At 38.4% G+C, this 23,844-nt stretch overlaps 1 protein-coding gene and 1 long non-coding RNA gene across 2 annotated transcripts in view; one reads left to right on the top strand and one right to left on the bottom strand.

Moving 5' to 3' along the window:
• The window catches only part of LOC123317498, a 48,402-nt gene that overhangs the window by 10,084 nt on the left and 14,474 nt on the right, over positions 1-23,844 (top strand). Inside the window, exon 2 of the long non-coding RNA XR_006538174.1 lies at positions 5,079-5,167. This is a non-coding gene — a long non-coding RNA (uncharacterized LOC123317498). The remainder of the gene's footprint in view (positions 1-5,078; positions 5,168-23,844) is intronic.
• Positions 269-21,912, bottom strand: LOC123317487 (protein singed wings 2). The gene is made up of 7 exons (XM_044904058.1): positions 21,638-21,912; positions 2,426-2,702; positions 1,566-1,719; positions 1,249-1,388; positions 857-1,192; positions 588-797; positions 269-494 (listed from the first exon to the last, which is right to left on the bottom strand). The coding sequence occupies exons 1-7, from the start codon at positions 21,664-21,666 to the stop codon at positions 312-314; spliced, it is 1,329 nt and encodes a 442-aa protein (XP_044759993.1). The 5' UTR covers positions 21,667-21,912; the 3' UTR covers positions 269-311.

The raw sequence follows: 23,844 nt of genomic DNA, 5'->3' as shown, positions 1-23,844 counted from the left end.
TATTTCAAATTTCGAAATCGAAATTGATTTCTTGTGTTCGTGAATGTGATATTAGAGCCTAAAGGATTTTCCTGTCATAAAATTTTTTCCCAAATATAATAATTACTGATTTGAAATAATTAACACACAGACACCGTTAATAAATGTACTTTCTCAAAGCGAATCAACCTATCTACCATAACTGTTGCGCTTGTAATTTTTGAATTTCTGTACAGCTCGCTGTATGAACAGGATCCAAGTGAATTGTAAAAATTAGGAGATACCAGGATAAGCGTAATTTTTTTTATTATCAATCATTACAAAGGAAAGTTTTATGGCATTTTGGTTACTATCCAAGGTACACGACCGGTTCTCTTGAAGTGATAATAATCATAAGCCAATTTGGTCAAAACACTAATTATAAGGAACACTAAAATCACATTTATGAGATCCAAGGCTTGAACGCTGTATTCTGAAGGAAATCGACACAGAGAACTTCGAGAGAGACCAACAATCTGAAACAAAGATTAGTTTTGGTTTATTACGTTCATTGTTCAGTATTTAAAGCATAGCATAACATAGCACTTTCTCTATGATATTTAACTTACTGGAACCATAGAATTTTCATCTCCCTCCACGTAGGAACATTTGATTTCCATTATGTCATTTATTTGATGGGCGAATTTTTGTAACATTTCTTGAAAAACAGGGGTAAATGGACAGTCGCACCTCCACGGGTTACCTCCTAAGCGTAATCGAACGGCGTTCGGCATGTTCGAGTTCTGCTGAAGGGCGTTATCGATTGCGTAAGTTGGTATCTACGAATCGAATTCGAAATTGATTATTTCATTCGAGGAGAGGAAGAGTTCATAGATACCTGTGAAAGTTTATTTCCTCTCAAAGATAAAACCCTGAAATGGGTCAACCAAGCCGAACCTTCCAGTTCTTCGATCGAGGAAATTTTGTTATAATCCAAAAACATATCGAGAACATTCTCGTACAATGGGTTCGTGCGAAGCGGCAAAACATTGCTTATTTCATTTCCTTGAAGATAAAGAGTTTTCGTTTTCGATGGTAAGGTTTCCGGGAACACGGTAAATCCCCTGTAGGAGCAATCCACGGAAATGATGGGTTCTAAAATTTCCGTCTCGGGCTCTATGACTACTTTGGGCATAGAACACGAACATTTCTGCGGACATTCATCTTCTATATCCTACGAATAACAATCCGTTATATATCTTACGAGTCGTTTTATCTTTTTTTCTCTACCCTCATAAATTCCGCCACCTCTAGGAGTGATTTTCCTGGATGAGGTTCTTCGTGACATGTGAGATTTCTCAGATCTTGGACTACAGTTTCGTTGAGTTCCAGAACCCAATCCAGATTCATCGAACAGTTCCATTTGTTGCCTGAAATGGCAGTAAATCATTTATTATCTGAAACATGCATGGATAATTAGTGCGTTTTCACGGGTATGAGAAATATTATGAGTGTTTTTCTTTCTGGCTTCAACTTTTGTACAAAATGTGTATTATTAATTATTGTTTTTATTTTTATTATGTTTTTTATATTAAAATTCATATTACCTGACAAATATATTTTTTTGATTGCTGGGAGATGTATTTGCTTGGGCAAATTCTTCAGATTGTTGTATTTGAGACTGAGCTCCTCCAGTTTGGTTAAGTTTATGAAGAATTCTTTTCTTATTCTTTTGAGTCTTAGATTGTTGAGAATTAAAATCTGTAAAAGTTATATTGACTAAGTTGAGGGAATGTGCACATGTTTTTTTTTTATCCAAGATTGAAAATTAATCAAATATTCTAATCGTCTGTCACGTCAGGAAGACAGTTCACTCAGCCAACTTATTTAAATCAAAATCTCGCTCTCCTATGATCGCCAGCGCTTCTATTGGCTAAAACATGAACTACCTATTGGTACATATTTTGGGGCACAATTAATCTGTGGTCTCCAAGCAGCGATCGTTTTCTTCTCCTTTTACTCTCCATAAACAGGTTTAGAATTCAGAAAAACTATCGCATTTGTGCGCCATTCAAAAGATACCAACCCTTTCCCGGAAAATCATTTTACGATACCTAGGTATAAAAACATAATACCTATCTATTATCTAAAATTTGAAAATGCCCTAATGCAAATATCGATAACGTGATCGCAATAATCCCTCAGCGGCTTTCATGGAGATTGTTCACGATGGCCAAGTGTAAACAGTATTAACTTTTATCATAGGGCATATTATACCTATACGAGTATTCCATTTTTGACTTGAATATGGTTGAACTGGTTCGGATTCGAAACATATTTTATGGCTAGTCTATTGGCAGAATATCAACTCCGCTATTACAATTTTTCACCAGCTTTGTTATATCTATAGTTTTCCTCTATAAAATTTGAGTTTAATTTTCGTTGTCGTTTTTATTGATGTAACTACCTGTATATTATTCTCGATGGGCGGCGGTACTAGTTTGGTTATATTCCTACCATGTATCACAGTCACGTTTTTGACATATGGAAATTTAGCAACCAGATTGCTTAGGTCCAACTCCAACCAATCGATGTCTCGTAATTCTAAGTTTGTTATATTCACCGGGTATTCCAGGCTGGGTAGATGTTTTTTGCACGTGATTCGGTCATCCAAGAAGATGCAGGTGCTCTTTTGCGGTCTCGCCTTGGTGGATGCTTCGAGAATGGACAACAGCAGAACTACCCTGAAAAAAATGTTCTTAAAGAAGTTATGGCAAATTTTCGAAATCGACAAATTATCAAAATTTGGTTATATCTTCAAGACAAATGAGGATATCGTTAATATCTAATCTAGAAGTAACAGGCAATTTGGGATACCCTTTCCTGTAGAAAGTGGATGAATCTGATGCAGTTGCTGTTTGTACACGCATTTCAATCAAGTACAGACAAGATTCAATCTCGGTTCTCTTTGGGAACACAACTAATCAGAACAGAACAAGGGATGTAGCACATCCTGTTGTTTTACGTTTCGTGAATAGTACATCCCCCTTTATCGTTTTGAACGGTGCAGAACAAGGGTGAAAATGTTTTGTACCTAAAATATTGCACAGAGCTTTACCTACACCTCAACGGAAGTGAAATTGATCATAAAGATACTTATAAAATTGAATCTTCGAAGGTAGATCTCAAATAATTGACAAAAAAAGTAGAAAAGATTTGAGGTGATGTTAGGTGCTTTGCGCACTTGCTCAAATTCGTAACTATACAGGTACTGACCCCGACTAACGCAATTTGGTTAAAAAACTTAATACATCAAGAAATATTGTAGAGTCTATTCAAGAATGACTGACATCCTGTAGGCCTTGAAAGTCCAGATGCAGCCAAAGATACATTTTGGCCAAAGGTTATAGAGTTATAGAGATTATAGAGTCTATAATCTTTGATTTTGGCGTTGAACACAGAACGCCTTTTCATCGGAGAAGGAGCTGTGTTGCTCTGACGAGGTCAAATGAGACCGAAACCGTCCTGACGATGACAAGTTGGATAGTTGGATTCATATCGTAGCACTTGTTGATATTCATATCAGCTGATGGTATGCATCTGAATTAATTCTTATTATTTTCTTTCATATATTAGGTAATTACTTTTTTATTTCGAAAAAATCAAAATTACAGCGTTCTTTCAATAGCAGACGTATTGGGCACTGAAAAATTCTCGAAAATTGATCTCCTTGACTCCCCAAATAAAATACGAAATCAAGTGGACGCCAGTTCGAAATAAATGAAATGACAGATTTCGAAACTTTGCAACATCCGAAACACAATCCCAAAATTAACAGTTCACGTAAGTGAGAACCGAAAAAATTCGAAAGTATGAATCCGGATTTGGCCGCCAGGAGCTGTTGCAGCTTCTGCAAGACGGAGAAGGCGAAGAAGGAACAGAAGAAGGAGATTCCGGTGTGCAAGTCGAACCGTTGCAAGTGCGAGAGGAAGAAACCGTCCACGAGGCTGCTGGGAAGCCCCATCAACATGGGTGGCGACATATCGATGAAGGATACGGACGGGAATCCTCTGACCAAATGGACCGAGAAGGATGAAACTGAGATCGTCACCAAGGATGTGTCCAGTCCTTTGCCGTCCGCTTGATGAATAGATGTACCTACTTGATATCGAGTTCTTGTGATGATTATTTTTATTTTTCGAATATAAATATACCCAGGAAGATTTACTGTTTCACTTCTGTTTCTGTGCATGTTATACTGCGTTCATTTCGTTCATTAGCTCGGCAGTATTTGAACAAAAGGTAGATATATATCATCTTCAATCTCAATGAGATGAATCTATCAGGAAAAAATGTTCTGAAGAGTTTTTTGCTATAACACGTATAAGTGCATATGTATCTACGAATCATTTCGAGGTCATGCTATTATCTGCATTAAATATAGCAGATGGCATGCCAATTCAAATGCAAATACGAATAAAAATTTCACCTCTGACGATACTATATTGAATAACCAAGAAATAGATGGAGTTTTTAATGGATTTCAAGAGTTAATAAAAGGTTTCGTGTCAGAACTTCTTCTGGAGTAACCAGAGTGACGAGTAGAATCAATCAATGGAGAAGATTGGCTTCAAATTGACAAGTTACATGCAGCGGAAGGGATCGAAGGGTATTTTCCTGTGGAAAGCGTTGACGTCCAATCTCGATATCACCTTGGTCAGTTTGCACTCTTTCTTTCCCGTCTCTTCGTTTTGCACCCATCTGTACACCCCCTTGCCTATCACGTACTGGCTGTGGCTGACCTTCATGCATTTGCATCGGATGGGAGGACAGAAAGGCTCTTTGGTTTCTTTTTCGGGCGTGCATAAGGCGCAGCATGTTTTGGCGTGCATGATTCACTGTTAATTTGGACGGTAGGGCTTGGAGAAGATGAGGATTTTGAACGGGTTTTATTTAAGAAATGACATTTTTTTATTGGGTTGTCAGTTTTGGCAACACTTTTGATCGATGATTTGGAAGGGTTATCTATGGTTTTCCTAGTTATTTGGAAAGAAATGAGTGATGTAGAATGCAAAAGCTGGTCAAGTTTGCTCAAGATCATTTTTCTTTTTTTTTTCTAGGTCTACTACCCAACCAGAACTGAGCAAGAAGTGATCAGGACTGTGTAGAAGATAATGGTTTCTCCACTTCCAAAATTATGAACTATAAGGTAGGATACGATTCAGATTGTATTTTTCCTTCGAAGTGATGAATTGTAGCCGAATTTGTAAATCGTCAAAATCAAAATAACGCCTCAGCGGACAAAAAATATACTCCCCCACAAGAGTTAGGGATATCGTATTCAATCGTTTTTAAGTATGTGATCTCCGAGAAAACCGCTGTAAAATCATTTAAAACTCAATAACAACTTGAATCGATCCAATAAAAATCAGTATGAGACATTTCGTCAATCTGGTCGCCTTTTTTCTGAAGTTTGGTTCTTCGCATATGCTTCATGAATGTTCTTATTTTGAAATGAAGTCAGTTTATCAACGGCTTCGATTTGAAACGAGTTTTCTGTAAATGCCAAGACGTAAATTAACAAACGCTGAGGCTAATAGGGCTATCGGAATGCTACATGGTGGCCGAACTCAGGTTGTTGTAGCGGAAAGGCTCCAAGTCAGTCAAAGTGTGATCTCTCGACTTTGGAATAGGTTCAGGGAGACAGGTTGGAAAGACCAAGGCTTGGTGGGCGACGAAAAACAACACCTGCTTAGGATAGTTTCATCACCGGTTCGGCGAGAAGAAACCCTACATCTACGTGTAGAATGCTACGGAATACTCTTCGAATTGCAGATGGGGTCCAAGTTTCCATCGAAACCATCCGACGACGTTTGAGAGAGGTGAATCTAGGTTCTAGACGTCCATTAAGAGGAGTTCCATTAACACGTGACCATAAGCGTCAAAGACTGGAATGGGCAAGGCAACATATCGATTGGAACGATCAATGGCGTAGTGTCCTTTTCACTGATGAATCCAGATATGGACGATTTTCAGATTCTCGAAGAATAAGGGTATGGACAATCTAACGCGTACCCCGTAATCGTCGCTATGTCCAAGAAGTCCATCCATTCCGAGGGGGTAGTGTTATGGTATGGGCCGGGATATGTTTCAAGGGACGCACAGATCTACACATTTGTCTTGGGAATATGACCGCCTTACACTATAGGGAGCATGTCATTGACAACGTTGTGCCAAATTTTCACGCTGCTATTGGTGAAACTTTTTAATTTCTAGACGATAACGCTAGACCGTACCGTGCAACCATAGTTGAGAATGCGCGCGAGGAGCTTGGTATTCCACATTTACCTCCGCACTCACCAGATTTGAATTGCGTAGAACATGCATGGGATATGCTCCAAAGAAGATTAGATAATCATCAACCTACCCCAGAATCCTTAAATGATCTGAAAGAGCTTCTGCCCCGATTGTGGAACCAAATTCCTCAAGAAATGTTCAACAACTTCGTGTGTAGTATGCAAAGAAGATGTCAAGCTGTTATTGATGCCCGTGGAGGCCATACATTGTATTGATAGTCTTGAAATGCTTGAATTCTCTGGGAATAAAATTTCGTTATTTTACTCGATTTTTCTTAACCACCCTGTATACGCTGCAGACCTACAGGCTAAAATTAATTTCCGACTTGAAATCATATTAATATGAATTTTCATCACAAAAATCTTATTTTAACTATATTTTTTTGCAATTTAAGTCAATATCCCTAATTCATGTGGAGCAGTTTATATAGTATCTCCATGTGGTTTCTACAATCCCGCTGGTATATTCTCGTCGAATTGCGAGAGATTTCGTCAGATACCGATCAGCCTCGATCTCTATTGATCGTTAACGATCGCCGATCCCAAATCGTGACTAATTCCGACCCTGTACTTTTTCTTCGCTATTACATTAAAAACCGACTTTCTCCTCCGATTAAACATCTCGACCATCGTCGGACTGTCTGCGATGAAGGGAATTCTCCAAGTCCTTGTCCTTGTATTCATTGCAGGTCAGCATGGACGTTTCTAGCACGTTTACTAGGCTGTGTGATATTGTGATATTTGTGAATCGTATCTGTGCGGAAAATTTGCATTTACATAGTCGTTATTTGGAATTTGTAATTCGTAATGTAACGAGTAATGCAACCTTAATAGGATGTGATTCGAATTGGATTTAGTCCGAGGATTTTAGCTGGAGGATTTGTTGGTAACTCGACGCGTTTTTTTCAATAATGTAGAACCTTGTGGGCTTTTGGAATTCCCTGTTGATGCCCCTGGTTTTGAATAGAGTTCATTCATTCATTGCTGTATGCCGTTACCGGGAATAAATCCACAAAAAGACAAAAAAAAACTGTGTGAATAGACTTATAATTTTTTAGGGCTAATTGCGACTGTGTGCGCTCATGTGACTGAAGGGACTCAACAGTGACCTACAGATCCTTCCACACTCCGGGCATGTATAGTCACCAACCAAATCTGTACCCTTCCCGAGTCTACATTATAACTGTGTACCAAATACCTCCACTCTGACCTGTCTAACGCTAGTTGTTCCCAGTTATGATTGGCATTAACTGATTTTAGGGATTGATGTAGTGTATCCTTAAACCGCTTATACTGGCCTCCTGGTTTCCGGGCTCCCTCTGTGAATTCGTCATACAGAACTATTTTGGGGAGTCTTGTGTCTTGCATCCTCAGAATGTAGCCGCTCCATCTGAGTCGGGCCCTCGTGACTTGAGTCTCAATTGTTGTACAACTCGCGCGTTGCAAGACGCTGCATTCGAAACTTTGTGGAACCATCAGATGTGCTTTATTTGTCTTAGATGACGTTGTTGCGTTTGTTCAAGCTGTTTAATATGTCGCCTGTAGGGCGTCCAGCTTTCGCTTCTGTAAAGAAGTGTTTTGAGGACGACTGCTTTGTGAACATCTATCTTAGTCTTCAGGTTGAGGTCGTGATTTTGAAACACTCTGTCCTTTAGCTTCTAGAATGCCCGTGACGCCGAATTGATACGGTTGTGTATTTACGTGTCTAGGTTAGCCCTAGTATTTATGAGGCTTTCCAAGTATTTGAACTGCTCAACCTGTTCTAGAGTTTCATTCTCAAATAATGTTGGACACCTATAAACACATATACGAAGCTTTAGGCCTTAGAATAGAGTATAAATGATCTGACAAGCTACTATCAAAGCACTTAGCTCTCATATTGTAGGATTAAAGATGAAGACATAAATGCATAACTGCATGCCGTGAACAATGGGACACAAGGCCTCAGTTCAGCTCACAAGTTGCGTATCACACGTAGAAGAAGTCAGAAGAGATGGTGTCTAAGAAATCACAATGAATAGGAAGGATTATCAAGGGATCTTCTCCCTTCTGGTTTTCACAGCTGGTGTGTCCCATGGAGGGCTTGGCAATTCTTCCAATACTACTTCTGATTCTCATCAATGACCTTCTGCATGCATTGAACAATCCCTTCCAGGCGACAGTACAGGGTGGGCAAAATTGGTGATACCTACCTGAAATATAACTTTTTCAACCTAACGAGATAGAGGAAAATGCATGGCACATTACGGTCGTTATTTTTCGAGGAACTAATAATGCCATCAACTGCATTCCACTATATTCTTTTGTTATAGTTATAGGCCAAAATTAAAATTTCAACATGAGTCATTATCTCCGTTTCTGTTTGTGCTAGGATGTTGAAGTAAAAACATTATGGAGACACTTTTTTTGTAGCAATCCAGTGGCGTACTATGATTTTTCCAACAGGTATATTTGCTGAGCTATAACATAAAGATGTGTTTTTTCTTATGAAAACAGTAGTTTAAATTAACTTTGAAAGACTGGGGGTGATGTATGATATGTTTCTGAAACGGGAAAAAAATGGCGGTTCTTTTTAAGTCATTCTAAACTACTGTTTTCATACGAAAAAACACAACTTTATGTTATAGGTCAGCAAATGAACCTGTTGGAAAAAATCATAGTAGAAACAAGGTATGCAACAGCATAACCGAATGTAGTTTTAAAAACCTCCTGTTATGATGTTTTGCCTCCAAAACTCACTCAAATTGGCTGTCTTAATCGATGAATGAGCAGATACTACGCAGTATTTGGACAGTCAGGCAATGGCTCTACCCGCCTTCAGTGGGTATGCGTGGAAATGAGAAAAGAGCAGAACTCCCGATTTCGTCGTCCTCGGCTTTTACGGCTACCATCAGCGTTCATTCAGGACGGCAGCGTTTGAAGTTTCCGTCACCGAAAGCTGGATGAAAGATGAATCCAGCGTGTCTGCCATGTATCAGTATCATTCGGATGGAAAATTGGATATTGCTGAGTTTGCAAATTATTCCAATTTCTCTCACGATGTCGTCGTGTGTACGTCCCGTTTCTAGGCGGCTCACGCTGGAATTCTGGACATGTTGACGTTACGAGTGTCTGGATCGAATGGAAATGACCGGTCTTGCTTTTTAATCGGATCAACTTCGAGCTATGTGAAGCTGGTACCCCAAATGCGAATTTTGAAACAAAAATTTCAGAGTCGTTTGTCCATCGTAGGTCCATGTTTACACACCCTTTTTTGGGAAAAGAAGTTGTTTCGGTGCATTGTCTGAGCAGCACCCCTAAATTGCAGAAAAGTATTTTTAATGGTATAGATGGTTTGTCCAACCCAAGTCCACTTTTGTCAACCCACGTCAAGACCGAACAGTTGCGCCGAGATGGATGAAATTCCCAGATTTATTACTGGAGGAGTTGCTCTTTCAGAATATGTATCACATTTCCATCTATGGTTACTTTTATTGAGAGATAAACGACTCGATAGCTGACCTTCGAAAAATCCTGAAAAAGATGGGTTCAGTTAAAAATCCGTCAAGACCGAAGGTTACGCCGAGCTAGATGAAATTCTCAGATTTATTACTAGAAGAGTTGCTCTTTCAGAGTATGAATCACATTTCTATCTACGGTTACTTCTATTGAGAGATAAACGACTCGAAAGCTGACTTTCGTAATCCTGAAAAAGATGGGTTCAGTTAAAAATCCGTCAAGACCGAACGGTTGCGCCGAGCTAGATGAAATTCTCAGATTTATTACTAGAAGAGTTGCTCTTTCAGAGTATGTATCACATTTCTATCTACGGTTACTTTTATTGAGAGATAAATGACTCGAAAGCTGACTTTCGTAATCCTGAAAAAGATGGGTTCAGTTAAAAATCCGTCAAGACCGAACGGTTGCGCCGAGCTAGATGAAATTGTCAGATTTATTACTGAAAGAATTGCTCTTTCAGAGTATGTATCACATTTCTATCTACGGTTACTTTTATTGAGAGATAAATGACTCGAAAGCTGACTTTCGTAATCCTGAAAAAGATGGGTTCAGTTAAAAATCCGTCAAGACCGAACGGTTGCGCCGAGATGAATGAAATTCTCAGATTTATCACTAGAAGAATTGCTCTTTCAGAATATGTATCACATTTCCATCTACGGTTACTTTTATTGAGAGATAAACGACTCGAAAGCTGACTTTCGTAATCCTGAAAAAGATGGGTTCAGTTAAAAATCCGTCAAGATCGAACGGTTGCGCCGAGCTAGATGAAATTCTCATATTTATTACTAGAAGAGTTGCTCTTTCAGAATATGTATCACATTTCCATCTATGGTTACTTTTATCGAGAGATAAACGACTCGCAAGCTGACCTTTGAAAAATCCTGAAAAAGATGGGTTGAGTTAAAAATTCGTCAAGATAGAACGGTTGCGCCGAGATGGATGAAAATTTCAGCAACTTCATCTGGGCCAGCAAACGTGGGATAATAGAATCAAAATGTCAGAAATAACTGGGTCGTTAAATGTTCATTCCAGACGTGAATTCGTTCAAGTTGTAAAACGTTACGAGCCCAACTATGGAGATCAACCATAGTATCGAACAAGACCGTTGATCGAAATAGAGCTGATTAAACTGAATTGATTCGATTATCTAACGAAGCCTGGAAATTATTCAATCTCAGACGCGCTACAAATGAAACCGGCTATTGTTAATCAAACTGATTTATTTTCCTTGCATTCAATTGGGGAATTTCATTAATTAATGATTCGCCACCTGACAGTCCATATTTCATGCGAATAAATGTTAAACGTTCGCGCTAAGCGTATGCGTTTAACAAGATACCCCAATGAGAGTTGATGTCAGGGTTTATATAAATGAGAATGAAAATTGGGGACAACAAAACGTCCACTTATTCCGATGGGGTAAGAATTTTATATGCAAAGATTATGACAAAATTCAGAAACAATAAATTTCAGTGATAAATTTAACTTCAGAAGTAGTGCTAACGACCTCAATAATCACCAATGGGAAGTTCGATAGGTTTGAAGGTCTCGAACAAGAAAACCACTTGTGTACTAAGCCGACGTTTCGTTTAATATATAAACTTCTTCAGGGCACTAAAAGAGAAACAGTGTGGAATCATCAAACAAAACACATAATAACAAAGTTATAGTTTTTCGTCGATCGTATACCTTTATGAAAGTAAATGTGTGATTTACTGAATACTTGAATACTGATAGTTAAACCCCCTTTTTTATACGGTTAGATATTTTCTAGTAGTTCTAGTTAGTATATTTTCTGAGCCGTTTATACTGCATTTTCGTGCCAGATCCGATTGAATTAAATGCCGTGTTGACATGGAAAAATTGAATCAGGTGTAGGAAAATCACACATCCTATGAAGAAACACCAAGCGCAGAACTTCTAAAATTCAATTTTTAAGTCTCGATACGTGGGGTGGGATTTACGATCGAATATACATGCTGAGTATTGGAAAACTCTTTCACGGTATATAGACGCCTATTTCAATTTATATTATACCATCGAGTTTTCGAAGTGGAATATTCAAAGCTTCGGGATTCATTTGAGAGGATGTATTCCTTAGGGAGGACGTTTCGCAGATCGGCGACCTATCGGAAAATATCGACTGTTGAATGGAAGAGAGAAGGTGAGAAATTTAAAACTAATTGGGAATTGCCCGCCGGAGAAGAGATGATAAGATTTTATGAGGCGTTAACCCCATTTAAGTTTCGTCAAAAGTTCTGGCTAATTGAGATGATAGAGTGCAATTTGGAGGGCGGATTCATCGTTTGTAATTTCAGACTGAGTTGGGCATTATCGAAAAAATTTCAATAGTCTGGAATCTGGATCCAGTGAAGGGGGACTGTCTGTAAGTTTTTTTTTTTAATTTTGACCAATCAACTGATGATCATTTGACTTATACAATGTCCGTTTAGACATGGGCTTTCAAGGGCTATAGAAAATTGACAGCGGTTCCTCTGGATTGTGGGTGTAAGGCTTGACAAGATTTGTAATGGTGTTTTTCAATTAGGGCTACCGTTTTTGTGGTCATCAATTGGCGCCAGTGATGAGTGGCGCTGGGAACAAGGAGATGTGCCACAAGACTTCAGAGACGCTTTAGTTATCAACCTCTATAAGAACAATAAAGGCGATACGTCAAATTGCAACAATTACAGGGGCATATCGTTGCTTAGCGTGGCCGGCAAAATTCTATAGAAGATTATAGCTAATCGTCTGATTCCACTCTTAGAAAAGCTTTTACCTGAATCCCAGTGCGGCTTTCGACCAAATCGAGGTACGGTGGACCTAATTTTCACATTGCGACAGCTGCAAGAGAAGGCCCGTGAACAACTGAACAACAATCAAGAATCTATACAGCCTACATCGATTTAGGTAAGTCCTTCGACTCGGTGAATCAGAGAGCGCTATGGGAAGCATTGGAATACCCGAAAAATTCTTAGCAGTGTGTAAAAGCCTTCTTACCAACAAAAACGCTGGAATACAGCAAAATGGCTCTACAACCGACCATTTCTTAACCAACTCTGGAATAAAGCAAGGCTGCTTGTTAGCGCCTTTACTGTTCAATATTTTGGCCATAGCTGTGTCGATAATAATTGCTGACATGAGTATGCCTGTAAGAGGTGTTGAAATAAGATTCAGATTTGATGGAGGCCTATTTAACCTGAAGCGCCTCAGAGCAAAAATCCGTTCAAAGTTTATCACGGAACTTCAATACGCAGACGACTGCGCACTTATCGCTTGTAGCCCAGAGGATCTACAGGTAATGCTGGACACCTAAAAACATATATACGAAGCTTTAGGCATCACAATCAATTTTACTAATAAATTCTTCCATCAGTGTGTATGTTATTTAAAGGATGTGTGGAAAAACACACTATATGATTTATATATTTATACTTCGGCGATCGATTTCGGTTTACAGTGGAACCATCATCAGGCCAGCGTTTAGTAATTCAGCTGAAGTAACAACCATGAAAAATTCTTGTTCATAATTAAAAAGACAATTGATCCTTAATTCCAATTTGTTGGTACATTAAATATCGCCAACAAATTGGAATTAAGGATCAATTGTCTTTTTAATTATGAACAAGAATTTTTCATGGTTGTTACTTCAGCTGAATTACTAAACGCTGGCCTGATGATGGTTCCACTGTAAACCGAAATCGATCGCCGAAGTATAAATATATAAATCATATAGTGTGTTTTTCCACCCATCCTTTAAATCACAATCAATATCGACAAAACCAAAATCCTGGTCCGCCAGAAAGCCTTCAAACACAATATCAGCTTGGAGAATGAAACTCTAGAACAGGTCGAGCAGTTCAAATACTTGGGAAGCTTCATAAATACTAGATACGCAAATACACAACCGTATCAATTCGGCATCACGGGCATTCTGGAAGCTAAAGGACAGAGTGTTTCAAAATCACGACTTCAATCTGAAGACCAAGACAGATGTTTACAAAGCAGTGGTCCTCCCAACGCTTCTTTACGGAAGCGAAAGCTGGACGCCCTACAGGCGACATGTTAAACAGCTTGAACAAACGCAACAACGTCATCTAAGACAGTAATGCACATCAGATGTTCCACAAAGTTTCAAATGCAGAAGTCTTGCAACGCGCGAGTTGTACAACAATTGAGACTCAAGTAACGAGGGCCCGACACAGATGGAGTGGCCACATTCTGAGGATGCAAGACACAAGACTCCCCAAAATAGCTCTGTATGGCGAATTCACAGAGGGAGCTCGGAAACCAGGAGGCCATTATAAGCGGTTCAAGGATACACTACATCGATCCCTAAAATCAGTTAATGCCACTGGGAACAACTAGCGTTAGACAGGTCACAGTGGAGGTCTATGGTGCACAGGTCTCTTCAGTCACAGGAGGGCACACAGTCGCAATTAGTCTTAAGAAATTATAAGTCTGTTCTTTTTTTTTTATGTCTTTTTGTAGATTTATTCCCGGTAACGGGATACAGCAGTGAATGAATGAACTGATGAGTGAAGTCCTGAGCATAGATAGACAGATTAATCCAAGAATATGTTGTCTAACAGCCGTTTTCGATAAACCTATCTATCCATCGTTTCACTTACTGAAGATTGGAAACCATTCTGAAATAGGATCATAGGAACGAAATCAGATGGTTTTTCTATCATCAGTAACTGAAACAATGGATAGATAGGTTTATTGAGAACGGCCGTAAAATAATGGGCACTTATCTTTTCACAGATCGTATTATTGGAGAAATAAAATGGGGCATTTCGGATCAGCTGACTTTGACAGGACAAAAGCGTTGGTTAGGTTCAGGTTATTGTGATTTCCAGTGATTTTTACAGATCCTTATCAATTTTCTGGGAAAATGTCTTTTAGCCAGTATAATTGATCCTTCAGTGGTGATATAAGAGAACAGTGACTTTTATTGACTAGTACGATTTGAAGTTTCGTGATAATAAATGTTATAGATCATAGATGGTCCGTTTGCCCCTGGATTGACGTCACTTGAGGGGCAAACAAACAATTTTATACTGTGAATATATTTTTTCTTCGAAATCTTATTATTCTAACCTGAAAATCTATACATAGAAATATCTCAAAAGGAAATTGGGTTTTTCTAAAGAGAAAACAGAAATCAATTCAATATCTGTAGCTTTGACGAGCGGTTTACTTTGAAGTAGACAATGAATTTGGACGACATTCATATTTTGTTTTCGTTACTGGAATTTTTTTGATCGTAGCGCATTCCTCTCGATTCGTTTGTCGATGTCCAATAAACCCTTCAACACTGGCATCCCTCATGAATAATATTTCACAGCCTTACTCGAATTTCCATTGCTATCACTCACCGAACGAAGGTGAACTCCATTTTCAACGCACACAGTACACCGATACACGAAATCAAACTGGTTACCTTACACGTCCATTTATTTTTCTTGGATTTCTTTAGCAAATAGAACGCTTCCTAATTGTATTATGATGGCAGAGATAATGTAGGTAGGTGATAAATGTAAATATCATAGGTATGATTATGATCGTTTAGTGTCAATTTCGCCGGTGTTAGGATCCTTATCTTCAGTTTCTCCCAATGTCGTACACGGTTTTCTACGCCTTATTTTGTAGGGAGCTGAATCTTTCACAGGGATGTTGCATCTGAGGTAAAACGTGGTTCTTGTCTATAAGTCTCTTTTATTAGTAATAATAATGAGGTTTATTCTTTGAAATTTACAAGTGTGTTACAATTTTAATATCTAAATAATAAGCTTAAGGAAATCCACTAAAGGCTAAGCCTGTGTCATTTACTAACCTGACACAATTTAGGAGCATAAAGTTCATTATCATATTATCAATGAAATAACCTGCCAACTAGACCGAGCTAGTTTTTGAGTTTTTTCATTGGAAGAACCATCAGAGACACGACGTATGTTATATATTCTGAATCAGAAAAAAAAATAAGGGACAGGAATATGTAAAAATAACAAAGGGTTTATATTTGAAAAAAATAAAAGTTATCACTATATCTCTGAAGTGGCGGACTGAAAAAAATCTTTGACTACGCCACAGCATTCTATATGAGAAAGTAACATTTGTTTTTCGATATCACTGATACTTTACGAAATAGAGGCACCAGTATGAAGAGACGAAAAATGAGTTTTCACTTACAACTTGAAAACAAAAGAAAATGGAGGAATGCGGATATTTCAACAAAAGATTCCTGAGGTCAAAAGAAACGCTTTTTCCTTTTACCATTTTTCCCAATTCGACTCGGCTGAAAAGATACATACCTACAGGCTGTTGAATTATGAAAACTCATACATCTCGATATCTTTTTATCTAGGCCGAATCGGAATAAACGGTAAAGGAAAAAGTTGTTTATTTCGGTCCGAAGAATCTTCTGTTAAAACCTAAATACCTTGATTTATACTTTACCAGCGACAATGAGAAAAAATAATTAAGAGTCACAACTTTGATATCAGTTTGTTCAACACGCGAACTTGACCTATTTTACACCCACAATTTTTCTGAGTTAATATTGCGCTTTTTCCAATCACACCTACCTAGCATTTACGATCTTCGTAAAATATGTAATGGTGTTGTCATGTCGTTCGAGTTGTGGCAGTGCTGAACAACGTTATGGCTGTCTTGTTGTCGCAAAAGATGTTAAACTGACAATATAACACAGGAAAATACTACCTTCATGTTTCATCTCGGTGAATTTGTTCACAGTATAGCCATAAATTTCAATAATCGTGAAGTTTGTGGATTTATCCGCAGAATATGTGAAATAATCGATTAAATTTTTCGAATAGCCAATTTTCCCTTCCAAGTTCACTGAATTTCCTGAAAGTGTCCCATTTAAACACTTCATTCAATCTTCTAATAATTTCGTGATGTCTCTTTTGTCTTTCATCAAATTTAGGAGCTCAAATCACTGTTTCAGGACATATTTCCGATCCTCGTAATCTTCTAGAGAGTCTCTTTCCGAACTTTTCGTTGTTTGATTCCTCCCCAAAGTACACATGAGACACTCCGATGATGAATTGCAGCACAAAAAAGCCAGCAGTTTACTGCGCTCCGGAGTTTGAAGATTAAGCATCAAGGGTACACTCCCAACATTTGTGGGGAGGAAATTAAAACTAATTGAGTTTCTGCTCCAGTGTGAAATTGGCATTGGTAGGCACGTTCTTTGAAAGCCTTTAGGGTGGCTCCCTTTGCACTAGACTAAATTTTTCAAGGCTGGAAAGAAAAATGTATTCCCACATTCATCATCATGCTTATACGATATTACGAATGTTCTGCGAATATTCTGACAAGAAATCTCATAACTTTGTTAAGAACGAGGGACTTGAAAACGCGTAAAATTCTCAGCGTTCTGAAATGAAATGAATAAATGTGTTTCTAAAACGTTTGATAATCCGACAGCATTTGATATCATTTCTGTTCAGGTTTGATGAAAGCTATGAAAGGGCATTATTCATTCTGTGAACGTATATAGTCATTCTGCCCAACAGCTAGAAAATAACGCCGGGTTTAATCAAACAGAGATCAATAAAATTAACGTTTTATCTTTGTCATTTCTCTGTCGATTTTCGCATTTGGCGAAGCAGAGTCGATCTAGGAAAATGTGAAATTTAAAACTGGGTAAAATAACAGGGAGGAAAATTTTGAAAATTACGTTTTCTCCACTATAAAAGACTCAATGCTCATTTGATTGAACTTGTCATGCGATCCAAAATATTCTCTTGGATTACATAGAGGCAACCCTTATAATAGACCCTCAAATATGACCACAGGGTGGTAGGAAGTTGTTAAGGACTATTTTTTTGTGTCAACTTTAATTGATTCTTCTCTAACTTGGAATAAATTTAGTGAAGCAAAGACAGTTTTTTTGTTGGAAATATGCTTGGACAGGTGGATTGGTAATTCAAAGTACACTGCGCAAAAAAATTAACGCACATTATGGAAATCTCAAATTTATTCTACAACTGAAGGTGTTCTCAATGATAATTATTTTTATCAGAATTATGCATGCATATGTTATCCACTTTCAACGGTTTTCTTCAATACAGATGTTTTTTCCCAGCAGGAATAAAAAAGATGATAGCAGATTTTGAATGTATTGGCTCCAATCTAAATTCAGTTGTTCTCAATCAATTCTAGTGATCAATAGTTTGTCTTTCGTTTGATTTTCTACACTCGATCGCTATGCAACGCGAAACACGGAATTTGACCAAAGAGGAATGTGCCAAAGCGGTAGTTTTGCGAGAAGAAGGGTGGACATACACAAGAATTGCAGAAAGGTTTGGAGTTTCCCATACAAGTGTGTCCAGAATGTTGCAGCGATTCAGGGAGACAGGTATGAATGTCCGAAGACCAGGACAGGGTAGACCACGGGTAACAACTGCCATTCAAGAACGATACTTGAGAGTTTCTCCGTTGAGAAAACGGTTTGCAACCGCTCGCCTCCTTCAAATTCAGCTTGAACAAACAACGTTGAGGTGCAAATTAGCACTCAGAAAATAAGAAATCGCCTCAGAGAATATGATTTAAGGCCTCGTGTCGCGGCAAGAGGCCCAGCTCTTACCCCAACCCATCGAAGGGCGCGTTTGGATTTTGCTAGAGAGCATATCCATTGGAAAGAGGCCGATTGGGACAGAGTTCTCTTCACAGATGAGTCTAGATTCTGCCTCTACCATTGTGATCGACTTCCCTTGTATACAGACGTCCACATGAAAGATATGCTTAGTGCAATTTCCTGAATACTACTGGTTTCGGGGGAGGATCGATTATGGTATGGGGTGGAATATCTTTGACTGCTCGCACAGACCTAGTGGTCGTTGATAATGGAGCTATGAATGCTGATAAGTATATGAGGAACATTCTTGAAGAGCATGTAGTGCCATTTGCTCCATACATTGGTGAAAATTTCATTTTTGTGGACGATAATGCCAGACCCCATCGTGCGCGCATCGTTGAAGAGGTTGAAGTCTCTCGAATGGAATGGCCAGCAAGAAGTCCAGATCTCAATCCGATTGAGCAGGTTTGGGACAACCTCAATAGAAGGCTGAGAAGTTCAGAAAATAATCCAGCTACTCTTAATGACTTAGGAATCCAACTCGGAGAAATCTGGGAAGGATCAGATCAGAACATTTTAAGATCACTCATTTTGAGTATGAACCGTCGTTGCCGAGCTGTAATTAACGCAAGGGGTGGAAATACCAAGTATTGTATCACTTATCAGCATTTCAGTATTTTGAAAATTGTTCATTTCTCTTCTTTCACATAGGAGTCGGTGAAATCCTGAATTTTTCTTCCATTTAATGTGTCTTGTTTCGTTCAAAACCTTCCCGAGAGAACATAAAAAATAAGTTATAAAGTCAATGTAGAGTTAACTTTCATTAAAATTGAGATTTTCAGAATGTGCGTTAATTTTTTTGCGCAGTGTATTATACTGGTGGATTAGTACTCTGAATAAATTCTGAATAAACGAAGAACTTCATTTTGTGTTCTTCTCTGCCATCCCCTATATTTATTGGAAATTTATGCTCGATTTTAAAGGCACAACTGCTACAGACATTGGCAATTGTATTCTTACGATACTAATCCACGACGTAATCAAACATGGATGTTTGCTGGTTCACTTAAGAGGACATGAATAAAATTAGGGGCTGTTTATGGTAGGAATCATTGAAAACACGGAATTCGTAGAAAAGTACACGGAAATGTAGGTGGTGGTCTCATTCAGAAGATTCCAAGAAACCGAAATTAATCTTGGATGGTGAATGGGGCTGTTGTATCATTTTGGAACGGAGAAAATCCAAGTTAATAACTTTGCATCGTATATACGGTTGTTGGGAGAAGTCATTAAACGAGAATTACGGAAAAAGGCGGAAAATTAATTTGAAGAGCTTGTCCATTAGATAGAGAACACAATTTCAATGAAATATCTATGAAGGATATAAAAAACTTTGAGAGGTATATGAAGGGCTATAATTCCAATTTTCATCGTTCAAATATTCGTTAGATAGTGTCCAACTTAATTTCAAGAGTTGGGTTCTTTGATTTTTTGGTATTTTTATGACACGTTATGGTCATAATGAGAAAACTGGAAGTTGTGGGTGATATCTTGTGTTCGAAAAAGATTCATCAAATGAATGAAAAACTATATTCCGAAATTCATTTCATTCGATGAAACCGTTTGTGAGATAGAACTGAAAATACCAAAAGAATGTGTCCACCGAAGTTCTGAAAATCGAACAATTGCATTATCGAGCCATCATCGAGTACCTGTATTTAAAAGGGTTAAGAGGTGAGCAGATTTACGCAGATATGCTTAATACCCTTGGTGATCAATGTCCTTCGTATGGGACCGTGAAAAATTGGACTGCAAGCTTCAAAAGAGGTAAATTTTCCATTGAAGATGATGACCGATCGGGAAGGCCAGTTTCTGTGTCAGAAAATATCGATGCAGTTCAGGACATGATTTTATCAGAACGTCGAATTGGACTAAAACGGATATCTGAAGCACTAAAAATTTCATACGAACGCGTGCATCATACAGTTCACGTCAATTTGGACATGAGAAAAATTGCTGCAGAATGAATCGCCAAATGTTTGAATGTTGACCAAAAGCTTACAAGGGTAAAGGCATCGCGTTCGATCTGTGCTCGATTTGAAAACGATGTAGACTTCTTAAACCGAATTGTTACTATGGATGAGACCTGGGTACATTTCTACGATCTAGAAACAAAGCAACAATCGATGGAATTACGACACTCTGTTTCTCCAAGACCAAGAAATTCCAAAGAAATTTTGTGTCAAAAAATCTGCTGGAAAAGTTCTTGCTTCAGTTTTTTGGGATTGCATGGAGTAATCATGATTGGTTTTTTGGATAAAGGTAGAACAATAACCGGAGATTACTATTCGACATTACTGACCACTCTCGGGAAAAAATTAAAGAGAAAAGACGCGGAAAGCTATCCAAAGTTTTTTTTTGCAGGACAACGCTCCTTCATACAAATCTCATGTTGCCATGCAAAATATACGTGATTTAGGGTTTGAATTACTAGAACACCCCCCTTATTCACCAGATTTGACTACCATCCCTTTCCTCAACTGAAAAAAAATTAAAAGGTCGTAAATTTTCTTCCAAGGAGGAGGTAATAAAAATTGTGTAGGTCTGGTTTGTAAAGCAAGAAGAAACATTTTTTTTTGAAAGGTCTAGAGACGTTGCAGGTTCGCTGTGATAAAAGTATCCAATTGAGAGGAGAATATGTTGAGTGATAAATTATTTTGACATTGAAATTTTGTTTGGTTCTATAGTAGACTGAGAATTTTTCAATATATCCTCGTAATATGAAGAAAAAAAATTTAATTCGACACAAATTTTAGGGACTGCTTTTCCTTTGCCTTGTGAATAATTTTTTTCAATGCCTTCTCGCCTATATAGAATGTGCGCTCAATTTTGTTTATGTTTTCTGGTTTAAAAAAAATATGCCATCTTTAGGGGGCTGTATTTAAGCAGGGGCTGCCTAAAAAAGAATTATATGAAAGACCCACACTATTTTATGACCAAGAATTACGCACCTTAAATTTTTTCGCAAAAATTCATCTACACAGAAATAACATTTTTCCAACTTGAATGCGTTCGAACTGAAAGGTTTATAGAAATGATGAATGAAAAAAAACTGATACAAAGTTACTCTGATGCTTTTCTTTTTCGCATCATTTTGAGGATTCAAAACCGAGAAATATCATTTATAAAAAAAATTGGCAACAATTTGTATACTCACGATACGGTGAAGCCACGACCATGCATCATAAATAACCAAGCGGACGAGAAACATCGGGAAATTCTTCCCACCTCTCGCACGGACACTTTCAACGGGAAAATTTTCTTTTCGGTCTTATGCACACAGACTTCCGCGGACGAGAGCGCGCAAGGATATCCCTCATAGTAGTAGTCGTAAACACGCGAGTATACGCTCGTAAACGGATCCCGTTCGGGGTAAAACGAAAATTTGCGCTTCGTAAACACAAACTCCGGATGACGATACGCCAAAGCCAAAAACGAGCGAATGCGAGCATCTCGAAACGAAACCCGCAGGTTGGTTGATGATGGCGTGCCGCCGCGCGGTTTCGTTGATGCACGCGAAAGGGGGAACCCCACCATCATCATAGCTGCATCAAGTTACCGGGAATAAATCTACAAAAAGACAAAAAAAACCGGTGCGAACAGACTTATAATATCTTAGGGCCAATTGTGACTGTCTGCCCTTCTGCGACTGAAGAGACCCAACCGTGACCTACAGATCCTTCTACACTCCAGGCATGGATAGTCACCGACTAGATCTGGACGACGGTGTATGCTTCTCGAGTGTCCATTATAACTGTGTACCAAAGACCTCCATTATGATCTGTCTATAGCTAGTTGTTCCCAGATATGATTGGCATTAACTGATTTTAGGGTCTGTAGACTCTTGAAATAGTGAACAATGCTTATAATGAACTACTCCAAATGGTGAACAAATAAATATTGGCATTGGTACTCTATACAATGAACAACCGAAGTCTATGACAAGTGAACCTGGATAATTCGACAAATCATAACAAGAAAACGATTGTTAAACGTTTTCCTCTTTTGGAGTAAGCATAAATATGGCAAGGATTCATTTAAAACTCAGTCAAAAAGAAGAAATTGTTGAAAAATTATATAAAAGTGGTCGAGTGACGGCTTTAGCAAAAGAATATGGTGTGGCTAAGTCTATCATTTGTGAAATTCCAACTAGGGGTTGAATATTCTGAAGATCAACCATACATACGTGGGACCAGGAAAATAACACTAAGATCATCTGAATACCCTAGAATGGAAAAATCTTTGTATCGTTGGTTTTTGAAGCAAAGGGAATAACATATTCCTGATTAAAGAAAAAGCAAAAAACTTGCACCTAGAATACAAGGAGACGGGGGACTCCATGTTTCGATGCGAGCAGCAGATAGTTGCCAAAAGTATAAAAAACGTTTCGAAATTTGATATCTTAGGAGAAAAACTATCATCTGCAAGTGGGATGTTCAATCCATTCAAAAAACTCTAGAAAAAGTGGATGAACTTCAGCTGTTGAGAAAAAACATAACACAAACAACTCAATAAACTGTTGTTCATCCCAGCAAACACAGCCGTTTTATTTGAACTTCGTTTTAGTGAACAAATCAAAATAGTGAAATAGACGTGCACTAATTAGTTCACTATATCGGGAGTCTACTATATCCTTAAACCACTCATACTGGCCTCCTGGTTTCCGAGCTCCCTTTGTGAATTCGCTATACAGAGCTATTTAGGGGAGTCTTGTGTCTTGTATCCTCAGAATCATAGACAAACTGCTCAGAATGTGGCCGCTCTATCTGAGTCGGACTCTTGTTACTTGAGTATCAATTGTTGTACAACTCGCGCGTTGCAAGACTTCTGCATTCGAAACTTTCCATCTGATGTGAATTATCTGTCTTAGATGACGTTGTTGCGTTTGTTCAAGCTGTTCAATATGTTGCCTGTAGGGCGTCCAGCTTTCGCTTCCGTAAAGAAGCGTTGGGAGGACCACTGCTTTGTAAACAACTGTCTTGTCAGATTGAGGTCGTGCTATTGAAACACTCTGTCCTTTAGCTTGCAGAATGCCCGTGATGCCGAATTGATACGGTTGTGTATTTCCGCGTCCAGGTTTGCCCTAGTATTTATGAAGCTTCCCAAGTATTTGAACTGCTCGACCTGTTCTAGAGTTTCATTCTCCAGGCTGATATCTGCTTGAAGGCTTTCTGGCGGACTTACCAGGATTTTGGTTTTGTCGATATTGAGCTTCGTATACATGTTTATAGGTGTCCAACATTATCCATACATCCTCTGAGCTGCTACCGATAAGTGCGCAGTCGTGACAAACTTTGTACAGGTTTTTGCTCTGAGGCGCTTCAGGTTAAATAGGCCTCCATCAAATCTGAATCTTATTCCAAC

Source organism: Coccinella septempunctata, chromosome 7 (genome assembly GCF_907165205.1).
Source record: "Coccinella septempunctata chromosome 7, icCocSept1.1, whole genome shotgun sequence".
NCBI classification, from domain to species: Eukaryota; Metazoa; Arthropoda; class Insecta; order Coleoptera; family Coccinellidae; genus Coccinella; species Coccinella septempunctata.
The sequence above is the reverse complement of the archived record's forward strand: the minus strand, read 5'-3'. Positions and strand labels throughout refer to the sequence as shown.